Source organism: Gopherus flavomarginatus, chromosome 19 (genome assembly GCF_025201925.1).
Source record: "Gopherus flavomarginatus isolate rGopFla2 chromosome 19, rGopFla2.mat.asm, whole genome shotgun sequence".
NCBI lineage: Eukaryota > Metazoa > Chordata > Testudines > Testudinidae > Gopherus > Gopherus flavomarginatus.
Genome location: NC_066635.1, coordinates 22641639 through 22663338, shown reverse-complemented (window position 1 = coordinate 22663338; position 21700 = coordinate 22641639). Strand labels below are relative to the sequence as shown.

At 55.5% G+C, this 21700-nt stretch overlaps 1 protein-coding gene across 2 annotated transcripts in view; it reads left to right on the top strand.

The window, feature by feature from the left end:
* Nucleotides 1-7634: 7634 nt before the first annotated feature.
* Nucleotides 7635-21700, top strand: part of LOC127037376 (breakpoint cluster region protein-like) — a 45578-nt gene continuing 31512 nt past the window's right edge. The window contains exon 1 of one of the 2 annotated variants that reach the window (XM_050929008.1): nucleotides 7635-8981. In XM_050929008.1, coding sequence (XP_050784965.1) covers nucleotides 7718-8981 — 1264 coding nt within the window. In that variant the 5' untranslated portion in view covers nucleotides 7635-7717. The remainder of the gene's footprint in view (nucleotides 8982-21700) is intronic. The other variant, XM_050929009.1, reaches the window with a different exon arrangement.

Below are 21700 nucleotides of genomic sequence, written 5' to 3'. Positions count from 1 at the left end.
AGTGCTTTGTTCCCACAGTTAAAACAGACCATACTTTCGCCACTGACTCCCAAGGGAGGAGCCACAGGCGTCAAACCCCACTGGCTGGCCCTGCTGGGTACGCGAGGTGGATACACAGGGTGCTGTAGCCGAGGAATGGGAGAACTGCAGAATTCCACCCCAGGAGAGGCACAGCCACAAGGCTGGGCCCTGAGGGGGCCACTCAGACGGCCTGGCTACCCTGCAGCTGGCAATGTGCCTCCCAGCCCAGGTGGCCAACTTAGCGCTGCGCAGGCGAGTGTGGCTATTATGGCACGAGCTAGCTGACCGAATATAAGCCTGCCTCAGCTTGTTCCAGCGCCTGTGCCCAAATGCTCACACTGCTGGATAGCAAACCAGTGTGTCTGGCACCTCTGGGAGGTGTGCTCCCAGCGGCAATGCAAACATAACCAGAGAGGGGACAGAGGTGCGGCAAACCCTGCAGCAGGGATTATGAAGGGAGTTAGTTGTGGGGGTAATTTCGGAATGGAAAGCAGCTGCCATGCAGTGGGGTTGGAGGAGAGGTCATCAGAATAATTTCCAGCTGCCAGGGTGTGCGAGAGGAGAGCTGCAAAACCCCACCCCACCCCCCGCCGTGTGTGCATTTGCAGCTTTCCATCTGCAGGAATATCCTGTGATCAGGTAACTGCTCAGGCTGCAGTTCACCGCCAGTAGCGAGTGACAACAACCACCTTTGCTACTGTAGGCCCGGCCTTAGCGGCTGTGTGTGGGAGTTGGCGACACCGCTGTGCAGTGTGCACATATAGTCAGGGGTTGCCATAGCGAGGCTTCTTTGCTGCTCTGGAGCAATCTTCCAGAAATGCGCACAGCCCTGCTGCCCCTGTCGCTTGAGATGCTGCCCTGGGATCATTTTGAGTAGCCTGCTCTGGGTTCCTAGGTCACTTTAATTGCCTTGCCCTGCCTTGCGTGGCTGGTTGCATCCCATGCTGTGCAGAGGCGTGGGGGCTGATTGCGCTGTCCCACCAATATAGACACACTCCATGCAACAAACCCGAGGGGCCAGCTCAAGCTCGCTGTAGCTCTGCTGACTTGCAGTTACACCAGCGGAGTTACACCGTGAGTGAGTTTGGCCCTGCTTCTGCATTGCAGAGCTCCAGCTACTTGAGGATTTGCACAAAGGCTTATTTGGTTTCATTACTTTTGCACTCTTCATGTGATGGGCTGGTGTCTCGGTTGGCTTCCTCTGAGCCGTGGGAGCTGGAGCCTGTGTTGTTAATAAAATAATTACGAGATTCAGAGCAAAGAAGTGATCTTGCTGACTTGGTCTCGGGTTCAGAACTGGTTGGGGGATGGCCGCAGGGCCCAGCTAGGAGAGATTCCTGCCTTTGCTTCAGAAACAGGCTTTGCTCTGTTAGTTTGCACTCGTTTACTGTCCTATAGGACTTCGTTTCCCCCGATCCAAGGGGGCCTGTCCCCTCAGCCCAGGAAGAGGGACACCACACTCTGAATCTGGTTCAGGCCCTTTTCTCAGGGCTTTGGTTTTATTTCATCCACCTAAAACTAACTCGGTACCTCAAGTTTCAGAGTAGCAGCCGTGTTAGTCTGTATCAGCAAAAATAACGAGGAGTCCTTGTGGCACCTTAGAGACTAACACATTGATTTGGGCATAAGCTTTCGTGGGCTAAACCCCACTTCATCAGCTGCATGGAGCGGAACATGGAGTAGGGAGGTATAAATACACAGCAAATGAAAAGATGGGAGTTGCCTTACTAAGTGTGTGGGGGGGTCAGTGCTAACTTTCCCTTCCCCCAAGTGTGGGCCTTCTGCAGGAGCCTCTCTATTCCCTAGAGGTTTCTACTCCACAGACCACCTGGCTCAATCAGAGCCTGTGCTCAAACCTCCAACAGGAGTCAACCTGCTTCCTGGAGCTGGGGCGCTTGCATCTCAGCCTGTCGTAGGGGCTTCCTTGTCAGCACGTCACGTGATCCAGATTCCTGTACTCATCTCCTCACAGAGGTCCTTGATCAGGATGTTAAAGAGGGCTGCACTAATTACACTAGCCCGTGGAGTTCCATTCGCAGTTGAGAATCCATTGGAAAAAGCTTTCCCTATTTGCACTTGGGTCGTTCTTTTGCGCAAGAATTCCCTTACCCATGTGTACATTCTTCCCACAATAGCCTCTCTCCGTAACACATTGCAAGCTTTCTCTGTGGCCAGGGAAGGTTACTCTGTGGAGTCTTTGGTTCTCCTGCTTTTTTGTTCTTCTGTCTCTGTCCCTACAGTGTCCTCAGTTGCACACCCACTTTGTGTTTCATGTAGGAACCTTGTTCTTTCCAGGTGTGCTACTCATCTCTGCGTCCATTCTTTGCATGGCTTGACCAAAACATGCTGTGTGGGCAGCTGGTCTGTAGGCCTCAGATCCTGAGGTCAACGTACCCGGTCTCCTCCTGGGGACTTTGATTGCATGTTTTCTGGCCTTAGGTATTGCACCTTTTCTCCATTATGCTCTTACATCATTTGTGTCACCCTCATGTTTTTCACGTGATGTTTAAACATTTCAGAGTTTATGTTGTCCTTGCCTTGTCCAGTTCTTTTGCTCCTTATCACTTTTTGAGTTCCCACATGCCTAAAGTTTTACTTTAGAATAATATCCACACCCTTCTCCCACCTCTTCATCGTCATCTCATCATTATCCTTCAGGAATGCTTGTCTGCTCCCCCGAAGCATTCTCTCCTCTGCACATTTCCCAGCAGCCGTCACTTGCTATGATGCTAGAAGCTATTCCCAGATCCAGGCATCTGTCAGCTGTATTGAGCCTGGTAGGTGCACCAGCGATTAATGTTACTCAATTATCCTCTTCAAAGAATTGCTCTCAATAGTTTCCATTTTTATCATTTTTCTTATTTCCCCTCAATCTGTTGTGACTGTTCAGACCATCACCCTTAATGAACGAGCTGGTGCCATCTGTAATTAATGCTTTCAGGACCATAGCCTCTAATTCTGGCTTGGGTTATAAATGTTATGACTTGTTAGAGGCCCCAGATTGTTTTCTACTCAGTAGTTAGCTTTTTAACCTCTACTTCAAGGTAGTTCAGGCTTTTCTTAATGAAGGGGCAAACACCTCCACCCTTTTCTGTTTCTTTAGCTAGGCCATATCCTGGGATTTTATGGCTTAGTTTTTCTATTAGCCGAGTCTCTTGTGTGCATATTATATAAGGCTTTATTTTCATAACAATATTTTGCTTTAACTCCTGCCCAGGCACTAGTAGGCTCCGGGCATTCCAGCTGAAAGACACCACCACCATTCTTGTAACGTTCACTATTTCCTTCACCCAGGAAGGAAGGAAGTCGTTCCACTGATAGATTGCTAACCCACAAGTACTTTTGAACAGCTTTAAGTATTTGAATTTTCTGTTTTCTTCCCTGTTTGAGATGTACAATTTATTACTTCCATCAGAAACACAAAAAGAGCAGGAGTACTTGTGGCACCTTAGAGACTATCAGATTTATTTGAGCATAAGTTTTCATGGGCTATAGCCCACTTCATCGGATGCATGTAGTGGAAAATACAGTAGGAAGATATATATACACAGGGAACATGAAACAATGGGTGTTCCCATACACACTATAAGGAGAGAGATCAGTTAAGGTGAGCTGTTGTCAGCAGGAGAGAAAAAGAACTGTTTGTAGTGGTAATGAAAGTGGCCCATTTCCAGCAATTGACAAGAAGATGTGAGGAACTCGGGGGTGGGGAAATAGTTTTACTTTTTAGTTTCACCCATTGTTTCATGTTCTCTGTGTGTATATATATATCTTCCTCCTGTATTTTCCACTCCATGCATCTGATGAAGTGAACTGTAGCCCACAAAAGCTTATGCTCAAATAAATGTGTTAGTCTCTAAGGTGCCACAAGGACTCCTGTTCTTTTTGCGGATACAGACTAACACAGCTGCTCCTCTGAAACCTCTCTTTGTATAAGTACTATGTCTTCTCCTTACCCCAATGTCAGTTGTTACTTCTTGCCCGTTCATTTGCTGCAGGCTATTCCCTTTCCCCATATCTATCTATCTATCTATCTATCTATCTATCTATCTATCTATCTATCTATCTATCTATCTATCTATCTCCCAGCAGCTCTCGCATGTGAGATGTTATTAGTAATTTGGGGGGTCGTATTTCTGTAGCACGTTTTGCCTCAGTACATCCACCATATGCTGAGCTGTGTTTTCCTCCAGAGTTGTAAGTTTTGTTCTGTCCCTTCCTCACTGTTATCATATAAAGACTGTTTATCTCCATGCTTACTGAACTTATTTTCCCTTTGCAATTATGTGCTACCTTTGGCACCTGTAGCAGCTCATAGATGGAGGAATTCAGGGCTTAGTCCAGAACATCAGAGCTTAAAATTATCCTATCTGTTAGCATCCTTCCTTTAAATGTGACAGCACAGGTGTCAAGTGCTGGTTATCACCTCCTCTTCTCCTAAGTAGCCTCTTTCAGTACAGTCATCACCTTATCTTCACTTCTGTCTTGCTTTATTTCCTCTTCTGACATTTCATCTGGCACACAGCATACCTCCACTGCAGTCTCAGGTTGGAATTTGGGTAGCCAACAGCTTATTTTTAATTGACCTAGCACCCTTGTCTTTCGGTGCCTCCCTGCTTGTTCTGTATTTGTACATTCCACTAACACATCCCCACCAGCAGGTGTCCAAGCTCTTACTGTATCTCCAGCACTGTTTTGATCCACTCTGCAATCCTCAGATCTCCCCCATCTTTCTGTCCTTACCTAGGGAGTTTACTAGCATGAGATTTCCCCTGGTTCCCTTTCCTGACCTCCTACTTGCTGGTTCTTCTGGTTCCAGAGAATCTACCCTTTTCTTTTTCCTTGTTTGCATCCAGTCTTCCTCCATGCTTTCCCTGGCCTCGTTCCAGGATCATTTATTATTTCTCCCATCTCACTCTGGCTAGCCAAAGCCTTCGCCAGCCAGCAGCCCACGGAGCCCTATCACCAACCCTCTCTCACCAGCCCTACCTGCAGCTGAGCCACTTGCTGTCGTTTATAGCCACCTGATCCCAAATCTCTGTGAAGAGCCAGCACTCCTGTGACCCTGCTTTACAAACACTGGCTCTGGTGGTGTGCAATGAAGCCAGTGGAAAATGCTGGTTCCAAGACGTACAGCACAGACCCTGGCTGCAGCTATGCAGCACCGTTACCCCTGTGCTGGGAATCTGACTGTGGGCTAGCCAGCCGCAGGGTGTGGGGCAAAGCTCATCTTTCGTGCCAAGCAGTTGCTTGATCTTGGATGATGAGAATGGAGATTATTTTCCAACTGCTAAAATGGGCTGGGGGAGGCATTTATTGGTGCTTATTGCTTCTGCAGAATCATAGGCACGCATGGCACTCCAGCTAGGACAGGCTCTTGTCGAGGGGCTTCTCGCTGGGTTGGATACAGTGCAGCCCACGGGTACCAGTAAGGCAGTGGAGGTATTGGAAAACAGAAGGTGCCAAATGTAAAAGATCATGAGACTCTTTCATTGCATACTACAGCGGAGTGGTGTGGGGTCGGGGGAGTAGGCTGGGCCTGTGAGCCCCAAGCTCTCTGTTCTACCACAGGCTTCCTGGGTGACCTTGGACAAGTGAGTTAGTGTGTGCAGGGGCCGCCTGCAGGGGCGCTGTGAGGAGATCCATGACAGAGTGTGCAGCGCCCAGATACTGGGGTGGCAGGCCTGGTGCGTTCCGCCATTCCCCTCGCTGTTTGGGTAAACAGCGTCAGGTCAAAGAGTGACGCTGCTTTTAATGTTTGGAGAAGCAAAGTCCCGCCAGCAGGGCTGGAGGGGCAGGTTGGAAGGCCCGGACGCTGGAGGGTGGACAGAAGGCGTGGGGGTGGCGGAGTGGAGGGGGGGTTAGGAACGGAGCGCAGGGCTGGAGGGGCAGGTTGGAAGGCCCGGACGCTGGAGGGTGGACAGAAGGCGTGGGGGTGGCGGAGTGGAGGGGGGGTTAGGAACGGAGCACAGGGCTGGAGGGGCAGGTTGGAAGGCCCGGACGCTGGAGGGCAGACAGAAGGAGTGGGGGTGGCAGAGTGGAGGGGGGGTTAGGAACGGAGCGCAGGGCTGGAGGGGCAGGTTGGAAGGCCCGGACGCTGGAGGGCGGACAGAAGGCGTGGGGGGTGGCGGAGTGGAGGGGAGGTTAGGAACGGAGCGCAGGGCTGGAGGGGCAGGTTAGAAGGCCCAGATGCTGGAGGGCGGACAGAAGGCGTGGGGGTGGCGGAGTGGAGGGGAGGTTAGGAACGGAGCGCAGGGCTGGAGGGGCAGGTTGGAAGGCCCGGACGCTGGAGGGCGGACAGAAGGCGTGGGGGTGGCGGAGTGGAGGGGGGGTTAGGAACGGAGCGCAGGGCTGGAGGGGCAGGTTGGAAGGCCCGGATGCTGGAGGGTGGACAGAAGGCGTGGGGGTGGCGGAGTGGAGGGGAGGTTAGGAACGGAGCACAGGGCTGGAGGATGGGGATGGAAAGCTGGACGCAATCAGAAGTCGCCATGACACACCTGGCCGATGGGTTTTGCTTCATGTATGTAACACACTTGCAAAACGAAGCTTAACACTAACTTCGCCTTGTCTCTAGCACAGCTGTGGGCAGGGAGAGCAAAACTGCTCAAGTGCACAGGAGCAGAGGGAGACGGAGGGGAAACAGACACCAGAGCCGAACACCTGCTCTGGGTTCTTTGCTGGCCCAGGAGGGATCTGCAGACAGTTCACTGCGCCGTGGTGGCTTTGAGCCAGGCTCCAGTGTCCGCGCTCCATGGGCAGGGCCATCACAATCAGTGTGTGTCGGGGCCGCAGAACTGGGCCCCAGCGTGGCCGCTCCCTGGGCGGGGCTGGGCTTCGGGTACCAGCTTGAGGCCATTTCTGGCCTACTGGACAGATAACTGGGCCTGGGGGGGATCCAGGAGACCTGGCACAGGCCTGCTGGGTGACCATGGCGAGTCACGTGGCTGCTCTGAGCCTCAGTTTCCCCATCTGCAAAGGGGATAACGCTATTGTCCTTCGGGAAGGCTGGAGAGCCAGGTATGATAGTCAGGGTGTTACCCCGGGGACCTGACACCTGCAGCCGTCCCCTGCCCCTTCCTCCAGGGCCCCCCAGCCCAGCCCGAGGCCTGGCACCCCACGGTGCGGCCGCTTCCCCCAGCGCAGCCCGGCTCCCCTACGGCGAGGGGCGCGCTCCGCAGAGCCCGGCCTGCTCCGGGCGGGGCCTGCTCGGCCAGGGGGGGCGGGTCTGTGCCGGAGAGGGGCCGGGCCGGGCCGCGACGTCAGGGCCCCAACAGGTCTCCGGAGCGGAAGCTGCCGGGGGGAGAGAGAAACTTTGCGCCGGGGCAGGTCCGCGGCGTCCTCCCAGCCAGGGCTCCGAGCCCCGCCGCCCATCGCCGGGGCATCGGATCGCTCCCCGCGGGCTCCGGGCCCCGCCGCCCATCGCCGGGGCATCGGATCGCTCCCCGCGGGCTCCGGGCCCCGCCGCCCATCGCCGGGGCATCGGATCGCTCCCCGCGGGCTCCGAGCCCCGCCGCCCATCGCCGGGGCATCGGATCGCTCCCCGCGGGCTCCGGGCCCCGCCGCCCATCGCCGGGGCATCGGATCGCTCCCCGCGGGCTCCGGGCCCCGCCGCCCATCCCCGGGGCATCGGATCGCTCCCCGCGGGCTCCGGGCCCCGCCGCCCATCGCCGTGGCTCGGGGCTGCCGCGCGGGCAGCATGTGGGAGCCGGCGGAGTTCGAGCGGCACTGGCAGGCCGAGTTCCCCGGGGAGCCGGCGCCCCGCATGCAGCTGGGCTCGGTGCGGGACATGCAGCTGGAGCTGGAGCGGTGCCGGGGGAACCTGAGGCAGCTGCAGCAGGCGCTGGCCGAGGAGAAGTTCAAAGTCCTTTACCTGGAGACGGCTCTGGCCCGGGAGCCCCCGGCCCCCTCCCCGGACTGGCAGGCAGAGGAGCCGGCCCCCCTCCCGGACATGCCCCCTGGGAAGCGGGCAGCCGCGGGGCGCGCGGTGCACAGCTTGGCCGCAGCCATCCAGCACCAGCTGCAGCAGCACAAGCCAGCCCCGCGGGCCCGGAGACAGGGCAGGCAGCAGCCCCCCAGGACTGAGCACCCTGTGGGCAGGAGCACCGAGGAGGGCCCAGATGGCCAGGCCACTGAGCAGGGCAGCAATGCTCCAGCTGGGCACCCCCCTGGCCAGACCCATGGCAGCGAGCCCCCCGTGCCCGGGGAGGCCCATGGCAGCGAGCCCCCCGTGCCCGTGCCCAGGGAGGCCCATGGCAGCGAGCCCCCCGTGCCCGTGCCCAGGGAGGCCCATGGCAGCGAGCTCCCCGTGCCCGTCCCCAGGGAGGCCCATGGCAGCGAGCTCCCCGTGCCTGTCCCCAGGGAGGCCCATGGCAGTGAACCCCCCACTGGGCACCCCCATGGCAGCGAGCCCCCCGTGCCCGTCCCCAGGGAGGCCCATGGCAGCGAGCCCCCCGTGCCCGTCCCCAGGGAGGCCCATGGCAGCGAGCCCCCCACTGGGCACCCCCACAGCAGCGAGTCCATCATCCCTGGGGAAGCCCATGGCAGTGAGCCCATCTTTAGGGAGGTCCGTGGCCGGCAGCCCCACGCCAAGAATATGCCTGGCCCCAGGGAGGGCAGTGCTGACCACGAGGAGGTGGATGTGAGTGAGAAGTTCCTCCTGAACCCCGTCCTCTTAGGCTTCAGGATCCTCCCCTGGGGGTCCGGGGAGGAGCTGGACAGGCCCCACCGCTGGCTGCCCACCAAAGGGGGCAGGCGGCCCAAGCCCAGCCGGGACCTGGACTCTCTGGATGGGATGAATGGGCGCAGCTCCCCCGTGCAGCACGAAGAGCAGCACCCACTGCCCTGGAGACGCAGGCAACACTTGGGTGTGCCTGGCAGAGACTCCTCCAGCTGCAGCTCCCCGGAGAGAGGCAGTGACTGCAGCTACAACAGCTCTGACCACGAGGACGCCTCCTCAGCAGGTAGGCGGCTGGCACCCCTTGCCTCTGCGTGGCACCCCTCCCTGTCCAGGCCACCCTTGGCGAAGGGGGTGCAGGCTGGGCCAGCGTGGTCCTGTGGTTGGTATGGGAGTGCAGGTCACAGAACTTGCTGGCAGGTTTGAGGGGGTGGGCTGCCTGGGCTGTGGGGGTTTGCGTGGCACTGCAGCAGATTTGTTACTGTTGCGCCTAGGAGCCCTAGTCCTGGACCAGGCCTGTTGTGCCAGGCGCTGTACAGACAGAGCAAAAAGCTGGTCCCTGGGCCAGACGACTCACAATCCAAGTGCAAGACAAGAGACAGCAGATGGGGCATCCAGGGAGGCAGTCTTGGGCAGCATGATTGGCTGTGGCCTCAGCATCTGTGCCTCTTCTCCTAAAACTGCCAGGAAAATTGCTTTGGGGTGCTGGCCCTGTGTTACCTGCCAGAGCTGCCCCAAAGCTGTAGAGATGGCACTGGGCGTTTGCCAAAATCTCCAGTCACCTGAGTGTGCATTATTTGTAGTCCAATATCCTTATCCTTCCACTCAGCACAACACCCGTAGAGCAGGACACCTGATCAGTGCACTGCTCAGAAGGGGGCTGCTTTGGCCACAGGAGCTGTTAATTCCTCGGCACTATGTCTGGGGCTCGATTGTGTGGCAGTGGCAACGTTGGGGATAAATACTCCCTGGGCGTTCACGTTCCTGGCCTGTGCGTACTGAGCGCTGGGACTCACCCCAATACAGACACACCCATGCTGGCTCACTGCTTAGGGCTGAGAGACGCGTTCAAAGGTCACTTCTGTTACTGAGCACTTCCTAGCAGAGCCATGTGGGAATTGGACGGGGAAGGTCTCTTTGAGCCTGGTGGTGACTGAGAGAGGTGTGACCGAGACGGCTTTTAACCAGTTAAAAGAGAAGCTGTGGGGTCGCCGTGCTGCACGTTAGCGTGACGAGTGGCAGACATTAATACCGAGCTTGTCTTTCTCCTAACATGTTTGGCATAATGTTAGTTTGCAAGTCTAGAGTAGATGATCCTACGAGACGTCTTATGGTGTTAAAGATGCAATTATCTAATAGGTAATCTGTGTCATGTTGCCCTATTTCTTTGCCAGGTCTGTCATTCCAGGTGCCTTGAAGTTCTCACTGTGTCTGTCAGTGCTTTAATCCTGCGGTAGCATGACTGGGGCAGTTACAGGAACATCATTTACTAATTTACTCACCTTTTTGTTGCTGATTCCCTGTCTGGCTGCACTGAATTAATTTGTTCCTGTTGGAGTGTTTGTTTATCGATGCTGCTGGGTGTAGTGTGCTGTGGTAAGATTGTCAGGGGACCTAGAGCTCTTGGGTCGGCAAGGTGTGTCACTAGTGCTTGAAATAAACCTCATCGAGTTTACTGCATTCTGCTGTGGAAGCAAAAGGCCATCTCCTTGGATGCCCATCTCCAACGTGTGAGCTGTCTGCCAGGTGGCGTCTGCTCCCAAAGCGCTGCAACCGTGTCATCGTTCTGCTTTCATTAACAGACTGTGGCTTTGAACAGCTTGTGTCTTCCACATCCCTCCCTTTCTGCCTCCAGCCTCCCTTGCCTTTGGAGAATGCCTCTGCAGCCCCCATGTAGAAGGGCTGGTCGCAAGAGTCCCTAGCTAAGAGGCTGCATGCTAGGAGGGGGAACATGTGTGAGGGTCTTCTCAGTGCAGCACTGGATCCTTGGGCTCTTCTCCTGGTTGTGATTAGCTCCCGGTAACTTTTTGGTGGGCTGATCAGTGGCTTGACACCTGGCCTGTGTGTAGGAAAACCTCTTAGGCGGGCATTTGTTCTGTGCCTTGGGTCCTCAGACTTTCCAGCTACTGGGGACTGTGCAGTGGAGGCACCAAAGCTTCTTTGGATTTCCTTGAAGGGAATTTCCGTAAATCAAGGCCGATCCATTGGGCTTCCATGGCACAGCCCTGGGTTCAGAGTGTCTAATCCAGCCCAGCCCTTCCTTTTTCATTTGAGCTAAACTGAATTTCCTCTGTCCACTGTGTGTGGTTCTTTCAGGCAACACCTTGGAAGCCCAAGGCCCTGTCTGCTGGGTTCCAGATCTCATGGCTGTTTTTTGTAAAGCAAGGGGTTTGTCACATTGTCCTTAGCCAAAAAATCTCCTCTTCCTCCACCCCCAGTTGAGCAGTGAATAGCTGTCATCTGATTGCTGCCTTTCACCTTAGATGTGGTTGCATTAGAGCTGTGTGTGAATGGTTTCCTCTATAAGTAGGATTTGCAAAGCCCTTTGGTTGAAAGGGACAGTAGAGATGTCAGATGATGATGATTAGCTTGGTATAGATTTGGCCTGAATGTTTCCTTCTTGCATCAGTGGTTGCCTTTGTCACACCCGGCGGGACAGTCTGTGTTGACAGCGACGCAATTGAGAGAGGGTGACATTTAAAAGCAGAAGCTGAGAGTACAATAAAGCTGGGTGTCTAGATCTCCTTTTCACTTACAGATGCTTCACTTCGTGCTGCCCAGTTCTTCTTTAGAGACCTCTGTAATGTCTCTGTGTCTTGTTAGAGGCACAGAGTGTTCCAGACACTGACGCTGCTTCGGTCTCTCCCCAGTGAGCCAACTGGGGTGATTTCTCTCTTAGTTAATGGTAGCACTGGCTTGGCAGTCCTCATTATTTTAATGCAAAGCTCTGAGCTTAATGCAGCTCTGCTTTAATATCTGTGCTGAGCGGATTTGAGCACAGTAAATCTGCAGCCATCCTGCCAATATGACTTCACTGCAACCCATCCCTGTGTCGCAGATCAGTTCTGGAGTGCTGCCTGGCTGGGAGGAGAGGAGTCTGCACGAAGAAGCTTTGAGAGAAACTAGATTGGGGGAGGTCCTATCTTTTACTGGACCGATTCCTGTTGGAGGCGATGACCCTTGCGATGCCTTCTGGCTCTGATTCTGTGGGGAGGTCCAAGCTTTTGAGCTTCCCAGACCTGAGGAATGACTCTGTGAAGCTCAGAAACGTCTCCCTTCCACCGCCAGGAGCTGGTTCAATAAAAGCTCTGACTTCACCTGCCTTGGGTCTCCTCTCCTGGGACCAGCCTGGCTAGAACAACGCTGCAGACAATGGAAGACGCTTTGGCGTATATTGTCCTGATGGAGGCTAGTGGAGGAAATTTAGGGTTTTGCTGAAATCAGATTAATCACAGACTAATTTAAATGAGGACGCCTGCAAAACGTCTCTGTTCCCAGCTATCGCTTGGGTGAAATGCGTGTGACAGTCATATGATGGACACAGCATCTTGGGTAACACACATGTCAGCTCTGACCGGGCTGACTGACAAGATCCTGGTGTCAGCAAAAAGATGGTTAGAACAAGGGGCCAGGCTGGCCTTCATCTCTACCCTCCCTGACCTCTCTCCTCCTCCACCCATCATTGCCGTGAAATAAACAGCTGCCTTCACAGCTGATCCTGGTGCCTGGCATCGTGTATCTGACAGGTGGTCTGGGTGCAGCGGAGGGAGTGGGCTCTCACCCTGCCCTCAATGGAGATGAGTGGCATGCGGGGAATGGCAGTGCTGCGGTCACTCTGCCAGGGACCCGCCTTTGGAGCCTGGCCCCTGCTGGGATTTCCTCTGCTTTGGGAAGACCTGGCCTCCATCCGCTACAGGAACAACGTGTAACAGAGCCAGGTACAAAGTGACGCTGAACGCCCTGCGGCTTAGCTGTGGGAGAAGGGGATTAGTGACCTGCTTCCCTGTCCTGTTACCATCTGATTGACCGGCAGAGGCAGTCTCGGGCGGAAGAGGGGGTGACCATTAGAAATGGGGAAACGAGCTTTATGCAGTGGGTGTGAGAGGCTCAGTGCAACGCCTATGAGTAGGTGACCCCAATGAGAGAGACCCAGTGTGATGAGTGTGCACTCCAGCCTGGGCCTTGCCAGCACATCTGGGCTGCCTGGTCTCATGAGACGTACTCAGGGCAATAAGAGATACTGACTGCAGAGGGCCCGATACCCCCCTCGGGTGTCACTCAGGAATGACTCCGCTGATGCCAGTGGAGTTACACCAGGGAAGAGGAGATTGAGGGCCAGAGAGTGAGTGAAGCTGCAGACGGCTGTCCCCTCTCTCCACGCCATGCATTGGAAACGGCCCTGCGTGCATCGTGATCCGGGAGTGGTGCCTACAGTGCTCCGGTGCCCTGTTTCTCTGCTCTTGATCCCTTTTGGGATGCCCCTCTGCCCTTTGTGTTCAGCTCTGTTGCTGAGCTACAGGCGCGGCAGCAGGCTAGGTTTGCTGCCGGGGGGGTATGTGTCTTGGGTATAGTCTCTCGGCGGGGGATGCTGCAGTGCATGAGCTACAGGCTTCTGCACATTTCTGTTCTTGAAACAAAATCCCTCCCTGGCGCATGCTCCTGCTCTGGAGAGCCTGGGGGACGGGGGCCACAGGGCAGTGACAGCAGTGTGGTGCTGGCCAGAGGATGCAGTCACAGCCAAGCGGTAAGCTGAACCCACAGCCCTGGGGCTAGCAGCAGCGCCAGTTTCTGTAATGGAAACGTTCTGCCTTTGGGTCATATGGCTGCCTGCTTGCCTGGGGCAGAACTGCGCTGGGTTTGCCAACCCGAGTCTGCCTGCGTCGGAGCCCTGCTGAGCCTCGAACGCGTCTAGTCCTGAAGGGCGCCATGCTGCTCTCTTTGCTAATGTACTTGGGCGCCCAGTTCATTGTGAGTCTCCACAACCCTTCCTTCCTCAGTGCAGCTGGCGAGCGCCGTGTGCTGTGTGCCATGTTTTCTGGGGCTGCATGCAGCGGGTGTGGGCTGTGAGCAGCCCTACAACGGACTCACTGGAATCTAAGTACCAGTCGTCCCTGCTCCCGCTCCCCTGCTTTCTGAGCACCGGTCCCTACAGGAGCTTGTGCAGGGCTTTGGCCAATTTAAACCGCCCAAGCAATGGAGCGTCTACCTTTAGCGGGAGGGTTCCACAGCCTCCTAGATGTCACTCCGGCTGAATATCAGGAAGTGCTCTCTGCATGTACCCTTTGCCCCCCGATTGCCCTCCCCTGGGCATGCCTGGCCTTGCAAAGTTCCCCGTGGCCTCAGTAAAAGCAGGGCTAAAAAATCTAGTTCCCAAAATCTGAAATACACAAAAGGGCTTCTTTGTGTCTCTCCTGAGCACCCCACTCAGCAGAAGAACCCAGGGAAGGATGGTCTCATGGAATTGAGGTTTTCTGGCTTTTCCCCCCAGCTCTGCCACTGACTTGCAGTCTGGCCTGGGGCGAGTTGCCTCAGTTTCCCCACCTGTAAGACGGGGATGATACCTACCTCAGAGTGGTAGGAATGTTTGTGAAACACACTGAGATCCTTTGGTGGAGAGGTGCTGGGAGCCTGAGGGATTCTCACTCCAGGCTATGATCTGTGCACCTCCTGACTGTGGATGGGATTTGCCTTCTGGTACGGAAGGAGCCTCTTTGAGTCTAAGCATGTGGACAGTGCCCTCTTTAATGCTGTTGTAACAGTTTCCATGGAGGATACAGACAGCTGCAGGGTTTTAATTAAAATGCTTCCAGGAAAGAACAAAACCACACTCTAGGTCTCAACTCTTCTGGGCTCTTTGAAACGGCTTCATGCCTCCTCTGAAACAGGAGGCCCTGGGAACAGGAAGGTGGAAACCACAGCAGAGCAGGTGGCATTTCTCCGAGTAAACCCTGTGGTGGGAGCGTTACAGAGAACTTGCTAATGTGGCTCTGCCTTCCAATCTGCCAGGGTGGGGTGGGAGGCTACTGGAGGCCAGCGGTAAAGGGGTACAGTGGGGCCAGGGGCTCCTGTGTCCTCCCCGCCAGAGAAGGTGAAGACTAGACGAATGGGGTCGGGGAAAAGCTCTGAGCAGAAGTGTCCCTGTGTGAAAACAGCGTCTAAATCAAGGAAACAAATGCTGGCTATTGGAGCAGCTTTGTGTTGCTGCAGAAATAGGCTCCATGGCATTTCCCCACTGAAGGCAGCGTCAGACTCTGTTGCTCCAGGCTGGAGCGGCCGCCATCTTGCAATGGCTGCATCTCAGCCCCTGCCTCGTTCCCACAGCCAGGCTGGGGCATGTGTGTCAGGGATAAAGGGCTCCAGAGGCAATGGCAGAGCCCAAGAAGGTGCCATGTTCTGGGAGGATAATGCACTCCCCAGCTGCAGCGCCTCTTCTCAGCAGCATCCATGCCCGTCCCCTGCTCTCTGCGCTGGCCTCCCATAGAACAGAATCAAGGGCAGAGTCTTGGGCCTGATCTTCGAGACGCTCAGCGGCCGGGACTCAGCGTCTCTAGAGGGGCCTTTGGCTCCGGGCTGGGGACCGAGGTCTGTAACTCCACCCCTCGGGCCCGTGGAGCTTTGCACCACCAGGGCAGAGCCCAGCTGGGCAGCAGACAGAGCATCCCACGGGCCAGTCCCAGACTGCGGAACAAACCCCCAGGGACTCAGGGCCACCCCAGACTCCCCAGGGGCCCTGCTCCCACCTGTCTCTGATCCAAACCGGAGCAGCGTGGCCGGACAGGGAGGGGAGGGACAAGCTGCATCGCTGCTCACACGGCTCTCTCCCTGGAGAGAAGAAGAATGAGAATCATCCACATCTGACAGATGTCAGTCACATGACGCCATTTAATGCATGACTGCGAGGTGCTCGGATACTACATGACAAGGCAGTTTAGGACCCTGTGTAGAGTAGAACAGATGGCAGAAATTCTCGTCTGCTTGGAAAGTGGTAGCTTTGGGTGTCCTTGTTCCCTTTTGATGGAGAGTTGCAACTTCTGCTGGCTTCCCCTAGCGTGCCCCGTTTCCAGGGCCTGGCTGTGTGGAACAGCGTCTGTATTGCTCATTGGGGTGTGAGCATCATGCGGGGAACAAGGCAATTCCTTTGTTGCTGAGCATTGCAAATATTGGCTTTGGCCAGGCCTGCACTGCTAGGCTCGAGCTGTCGGGTCTGTGTGTGTGTGTGTGTCTGTCTGAGAGCTTGTGACATCCCAGGCGCTTCCGAAGGAAGGCAGCGTGTCCCAGCCCACTTGTTTCACTGTTTAACCTGAGTTGTGAAATGTCTCGCTCTTCCTCCAGCAGGATTACAACACCCAGGGCCTATCTGCTCTGGGCAGAGGCTGGAAATCCCAGGGCCCTAGGGGTTTTTCCCAGGCTCCTTGGCCACAATGCACCCTCTCACCGCTGTTGTGCAGGATGCTGGGCGTGGTTTAGCTGCTGCCCTGAGGTGGCTGCATTTCAGTTTCTGTGCTGGCACAGTCCGCAAAGCCCTTGGGGATCAAAGATCCCCATGGAATTAACATTTTTTTGGGGACGAGTAACTTACTCACTCGAAGCTGTAAGGCGGGGATTCAGCTGTGACTCTAGCCCACCTCCTCAGCTCTCCTGATTACTCCTCTGGTTGGAGGAGAAGGCTGGTGCGTCTCTGGCCCTTGGGGGCTGGGTGGGGGACTGGGCGGGTTGGGGGATCAGTAATGAAATAGGGAGCCGGCTTTTGCCAAGTGCCCAGTTTCAGTCAATCCTAGGTTGGCAGTTGTGAGTAGGTTGTGTGACGAGTTGATGGTTCTCAGTTCTGAATGTACAAACGCCACCTGACTGGCCTTCGCTGTGGGGCCCTCGATCAGAGGCCAGGGGCTGCAGAGATGGAGCTGTCTCCCCCCAGTGACTGAGCTCAGGCTGACTTGGACTCGAGGTCATTTAGTGAGGATGGGTGGGTATAAATAGCCCAGTCAGGTGTCAGCACAGAAAATGCCACTTGGCCGCAAGCCACAGCAAGCTGCTGGAGGGTGATGTGGTGGTCGCCCTCTGCCCCTTCCTGTTGTGCTGCAGGGCTGGTGTTCTGCGTTTCCTGTGCCGAGTTTGTGCTGGTCTCCGAGGAAGGGAGCTCTGTCGCTTTGACTCGGTTTCCACTCCCGGTGCTGTGGGACTGAGGTTGCCTCGCATCCTCCTCACGGGGCTGGGGCAGCAGCCGCTGTTGCTGAAAACCAGTGTTCTTGGTTATTTAGTGTGCCAGGCTCCAGGGGGCTTGGCTGAGTGACTTCAGATGGCGGTTCTCGGACCCCACAGCAAAGCCGTCCTCTGATAACACAAAGCAGCGACGTCAGCCGCGGGCTGTGCTTCGGTGCCGCTCCGAGGGCCCTGCGCACGGGCCGGTGTCTTCCCTCCGACAGCAGCCAGCGCTGGGTGCTGGAGTGGAAGGCAGCCGCTGTCCCCTAACGCCCCCAGCATGAAGCAGCAGCCAGGCTGCAGAGGGTCGGGTTGGTGGTCCCGTAGTGCGCATGAGAACTGCTCACCAGATCACTGAAGGGAAGCAGAACTTCCCTTCCGTTGGCACCGTGCATCCTAGCAGAGCTGGGGGTTCTGGGGTCTCGCCTAGTAAGATCCTTCCCTGGACCATCACTCGTTTGTCGCCCCTCAACCCTGCCCTCTTGCCCTAAGGCTCCTGCTGGGCTAGACTAGCCATTTTATCTTCCAGCCCCCGGCTTGCACAGCGATGCTGGAGGGCCTGGCCTCCCCCATACTGCGCCAGGCGTCCCACTGCTCTGCCGGAGCACAGCCCCCCATGGCAGTGGATGGGAAAGAGACTTCCCACTTCCAGAAGTGCTGACGAGTGAACGCTCCTCACTTAAGGGAGGGGAACCTGTTCCCTTGGGGCTTCTCGTCAGGGTCACTATAGGGGGAGACTGTCCCCTTCCGCTGTGGGGGTGGAATGCCCCACAGCAGCGTTCTCCGAGCCCCCAAAGCCAGCTGGGGGGCAATTGGAGAGTAGCAAGTATGGTGTGGAGGGTGATCTCGAGTCCATGCAGGGTGTGAGGCCATGACTCAGGGTGACACTTCAGCAAGAGTGTAAGAATCTCTGTCACATCCGCTGGGTCTAGTTTTAACAGCCCTAATCTCCTCAGGTCGCAGTTTGCTAACCCGAATCATTTGCATGTGCAAATCAGGGAGCAGCAGTGCCTCGGGACTCATGGATTTTAACACACATGGTTCTGAGTTTAGCAGAGTGCCAGAAATCCTCAGGACATTGCATGCGGGAGGCAAAGGTGGATGCTGGGCTGGTAGGGATCGTTGTATGCCAAGTTTTCCACTGTTCTAAGACTTGCTAGATATTCTCACTGAAAGCAGGCAGTGGGAGCTGGTTCCTAATCTTTGTGTTCAGTTTCAGGGGTTTCTTACATGGGCAAGTTAGTATCCGAAAACCAAGCCTCCCACCCTTCATTTAACAAACTAGTGAAGATCACAGAGGATCAGCCTATTTTCCTATTGTTTCCCTCCCCCAAACCTAAGCAACGAATCACTACTGATAACTCATGTCTTCCAGTACCCCTGTAATAAGCAACTGCAATTTACGTGCGGCTGGCTTGCAGCAATTTGGCAACTACATGGCTATCCCTGGTGACTGCTGTCTTGTACTGCAGAACTGGAACCTCCAGCTCTTCATCTGAGCCTGCAGACCACTGGAAACAACCCTGCGGGAGGTGTGAACTGCTCGGGGCCGGGGGGATGGTTAACCTAGAAGCCTGTTGATATAGATACCAGCTTTGTTAGCCAATCCAAGCCAAGGAGCGGGACAGTCATTGTGTGGAGTGGATGGTGCCTCATGGTGCTCTGCGACATCGCCTGGGGGCGGGGCTCGGGAAAGCCCTGCTGTTTTCTTCAGTTCTGCCATTGCTCAGGCAGAGGGGTTGGAAAAATCCAAGTGTCTCATCTCCCCTGGTGACCAGGCGCCGCTGTCGTGGGCTCTTCTCTCCCTGCTGCTTATCTGGCCCCCTTTCCCGTAACCGCTGAGCCTGCAGTTCCTTCCAGGCTCCCACTTCCGCGTCGCATGGGTGTGTTGGACGGGAGGCCATTGCAGTGATCCAGATCCGTGCCAGCGTGTTGTCGCCTTTTAATCCTGCTTCAGTGGGTTCGGCTCTGGCATCTACAGTCTCTGGTTCAACAGAGTCACCTCTCTTCTGGATCTGGAGTTCCTAGGAACACATGAAACCATAGGCAAGCAACACACACAATTACAAGAGCATTGATCTTTTAGTAGTTTTATTAAAGTTACCACCACAATTATTAATATCACAGCACACACAATTCCCGAAGCTCCGTGCAATGTGCCAGTTGTACCTACAGACATCCTCACATCCTGCTAGGTGGTGGTAGAGTCTGTTGGCACACTCGTGAATTGACCATCATTGACCATCAAGATGGGAGTGGTTCCTGCTGGAGTTTTCCATAGGAAGCTCAGTTTTCCTGCTCTGGGCACCCTTTCTTATGCTGTGAATCTGTCTATACCCACATGACAGTGTCAGCCCTCTCTCTCGTATTGGTGTGTGTCCCCTGGAAACACAAGGAACCTCGAATTCTATAGGCTGGGTAGGGTGTCATTAACATTCATGTACCACCTGTATCCTTGCCGTACATGTTAGAGACAATATGTGTTGTCACAGCACTTCATCATTTGTATATAACTTTCCCAGCTTACTTTCGCAATATTACCAGTCGGTACCTCTTTCCCATCATTTTCGGGTTAGTTCTCAGTCATTAACTTATGCCATCATTTCTTGTCTCCAAGGCCTAAAATAGCTAAACTAAAGTCTTCCAGGCCTCAGCCTACAGTTTCTTGCATTTCAGCTTATCCTACTCATGTCTACTACATAATCCCTCTAAATACTGATCAACCTTATACTTTCATAATCCTGCAAATCAACACTGATTAACATACAATGAATATATGTAATGTAACATATTGATTGATCATAACATTCCCTGCCTTTCGGGAGTCCGGTGTCCTGGAGTATGGGGCTGAACCCTGAGTCTGCTGCTGTCACCTCGGTCCCAACTGGAGCTGCCTGAGTTCTGCCCCTTCCAGTGACCCACCATTGCTTCCCCACCACATCAGGGAGCCGTCCTGGACAGAAGGGTGCCCCTCTGTATGTGAGTGCTAGAGAGCCTGAGACTTGGTGAGGCTGTGAGGGAAGCTTACCGGCCCACGGAATTTCCTGGGGGGCTGCCATGGCTTGCCAAAGCTTCAGAGAGACAGACACGGTAATGGTGCGTTTTGTTGTGTTTTGGTGTCCTTTGGGATGGGAGAGTTTGGGGGGATTGTCGGGCGGGGGGCTGGTGGCACCCCGCTCTCCCGCAGCAATGTCCATGGGAACTGAGCACAGGAGAAGGGGCTCAGAGCCAGCAGATCACCCTGATGCATACAGCACAGGCAGTAAGTGTGTGTGTGAGCTTTCCCGGCCTGCCAGCCTGAGCTGTGCCTCGCAGGGGCCCCCTTGGGAGACAGAGGCTAGCCGAGTCTCCGTGGCTCGCTCCTGCTCTGGTTTCTCTGTGATCCGGGGCCATTTCTGGGATGTGGCCGTCCTACCTGCCCAGGGCTGCTTGACAGCTGGCAGGCAGAGCTATATGCAGTGTACCACCCTGGCAGGAGAGCTGACTGCTGCGGGGGCTGCAGCCTGGGGCGCTGGTGGGCAGCAGTGCCCTGTTCCTGGCACTATTCCTCGAGGACCAGTTGGCTGGTTTCTCGTAACCTGGTTGCTCCCCAGGCTCGGGGAGGGCTAGTGCCTCCTAACGGCCCTTCCTGGAAGGAAGGTGCATCAGTGGAGATTGCTGAGTGGGCGAAGCTGGCGCACATGAGTCCAACCGGGCCCTTTGCCTACTCCGTAATGCCTGGGGGAACTGGCCAGCCCCTGCCTGCTTCCCTGGTAACGTCACTGCGGCCGCCCTGTACCCTGTGGGTGAGTGCAGCTGACACTGGAGAGCTGGGATCCCTGACAGCCAATTAGCTGTCACGAGGTTCTCGTGCTGTTGACAAACCTGCAGCCGGCAACAGCAAACACCAGTGATCTCCAGCAGGCCCCTCTCCACTGTGCCCCAAACCAGCACAGCCAGTTTTTCCACCTCTCCAGGAACTGGGTAGGGCAGAACGGGCGGCTTGCTTACTCCCTGAGCTCCCCCAGGGAGGCTGGCCTCTCCTTGGCCTCCCCTGGAGACAGAAGGAAGATGGCTCTGCCCCGTGGCATCTACCACCTCAGCTAGACAGGAAAGAGCAGCTCTGTCTGTGGGAGCTTTGAGAACAGAAAGCGCATTGGGATGGGAGCTCCCAGGTCCTAGCTAGGCACTAGTACTCACATCAGCTTCCTTTAGATTCCGCTGTCCTAAGCCATTGGGCAGAGTTGGTGAGTGCTGCTAAACAGCTGCTGTGTCCCGCCCCAGAGGTGCTGCATTTCCGTGGCGAGAGGAGGGATTTCTTTCAGGGTGAGGTGTGCCGGCTCTGGACTTTGTCCAGTGGCACCAGTCCTCTAGATCTCTGCGTACTCTGTCCCTGCCAAGCCCGTCTGTAGTGAACGCCGCCCGTCTCTCCATGCGCCTGCAGGGCCGTCTATAGTGCGGCTCCCTCAGCCTGCGTCAGGCAGGACTGGGCCGGTGCAGCTATGGGGAGCCGTGGAGCTGTGACCTCTAGGCTCTGCAGTGGGGCAGCTCTGTGTAGCCAACTGGTAGTGGGCAGACTCCTGTCACCCTGTCCCCTGCCAGCACTGCAGCTGGAGGCACCTGCAGGTGGTAGCCCTGCTCTCCCTTGCCTGTAGCGCGTGCTCGCCCTTCTCCAGACTTCCAAGGAATCCTTGGTGTCATTCTGGCTTACCCCTGGAATCTGCCTCAGCCCCACTTATGTAGGGTGACCAGGTGTCCCATTTTTATAGGGACAGTCACCCTTTTTGGGACTTTTTCTTAGATAGATGTGATGTTATAAGTGTGATG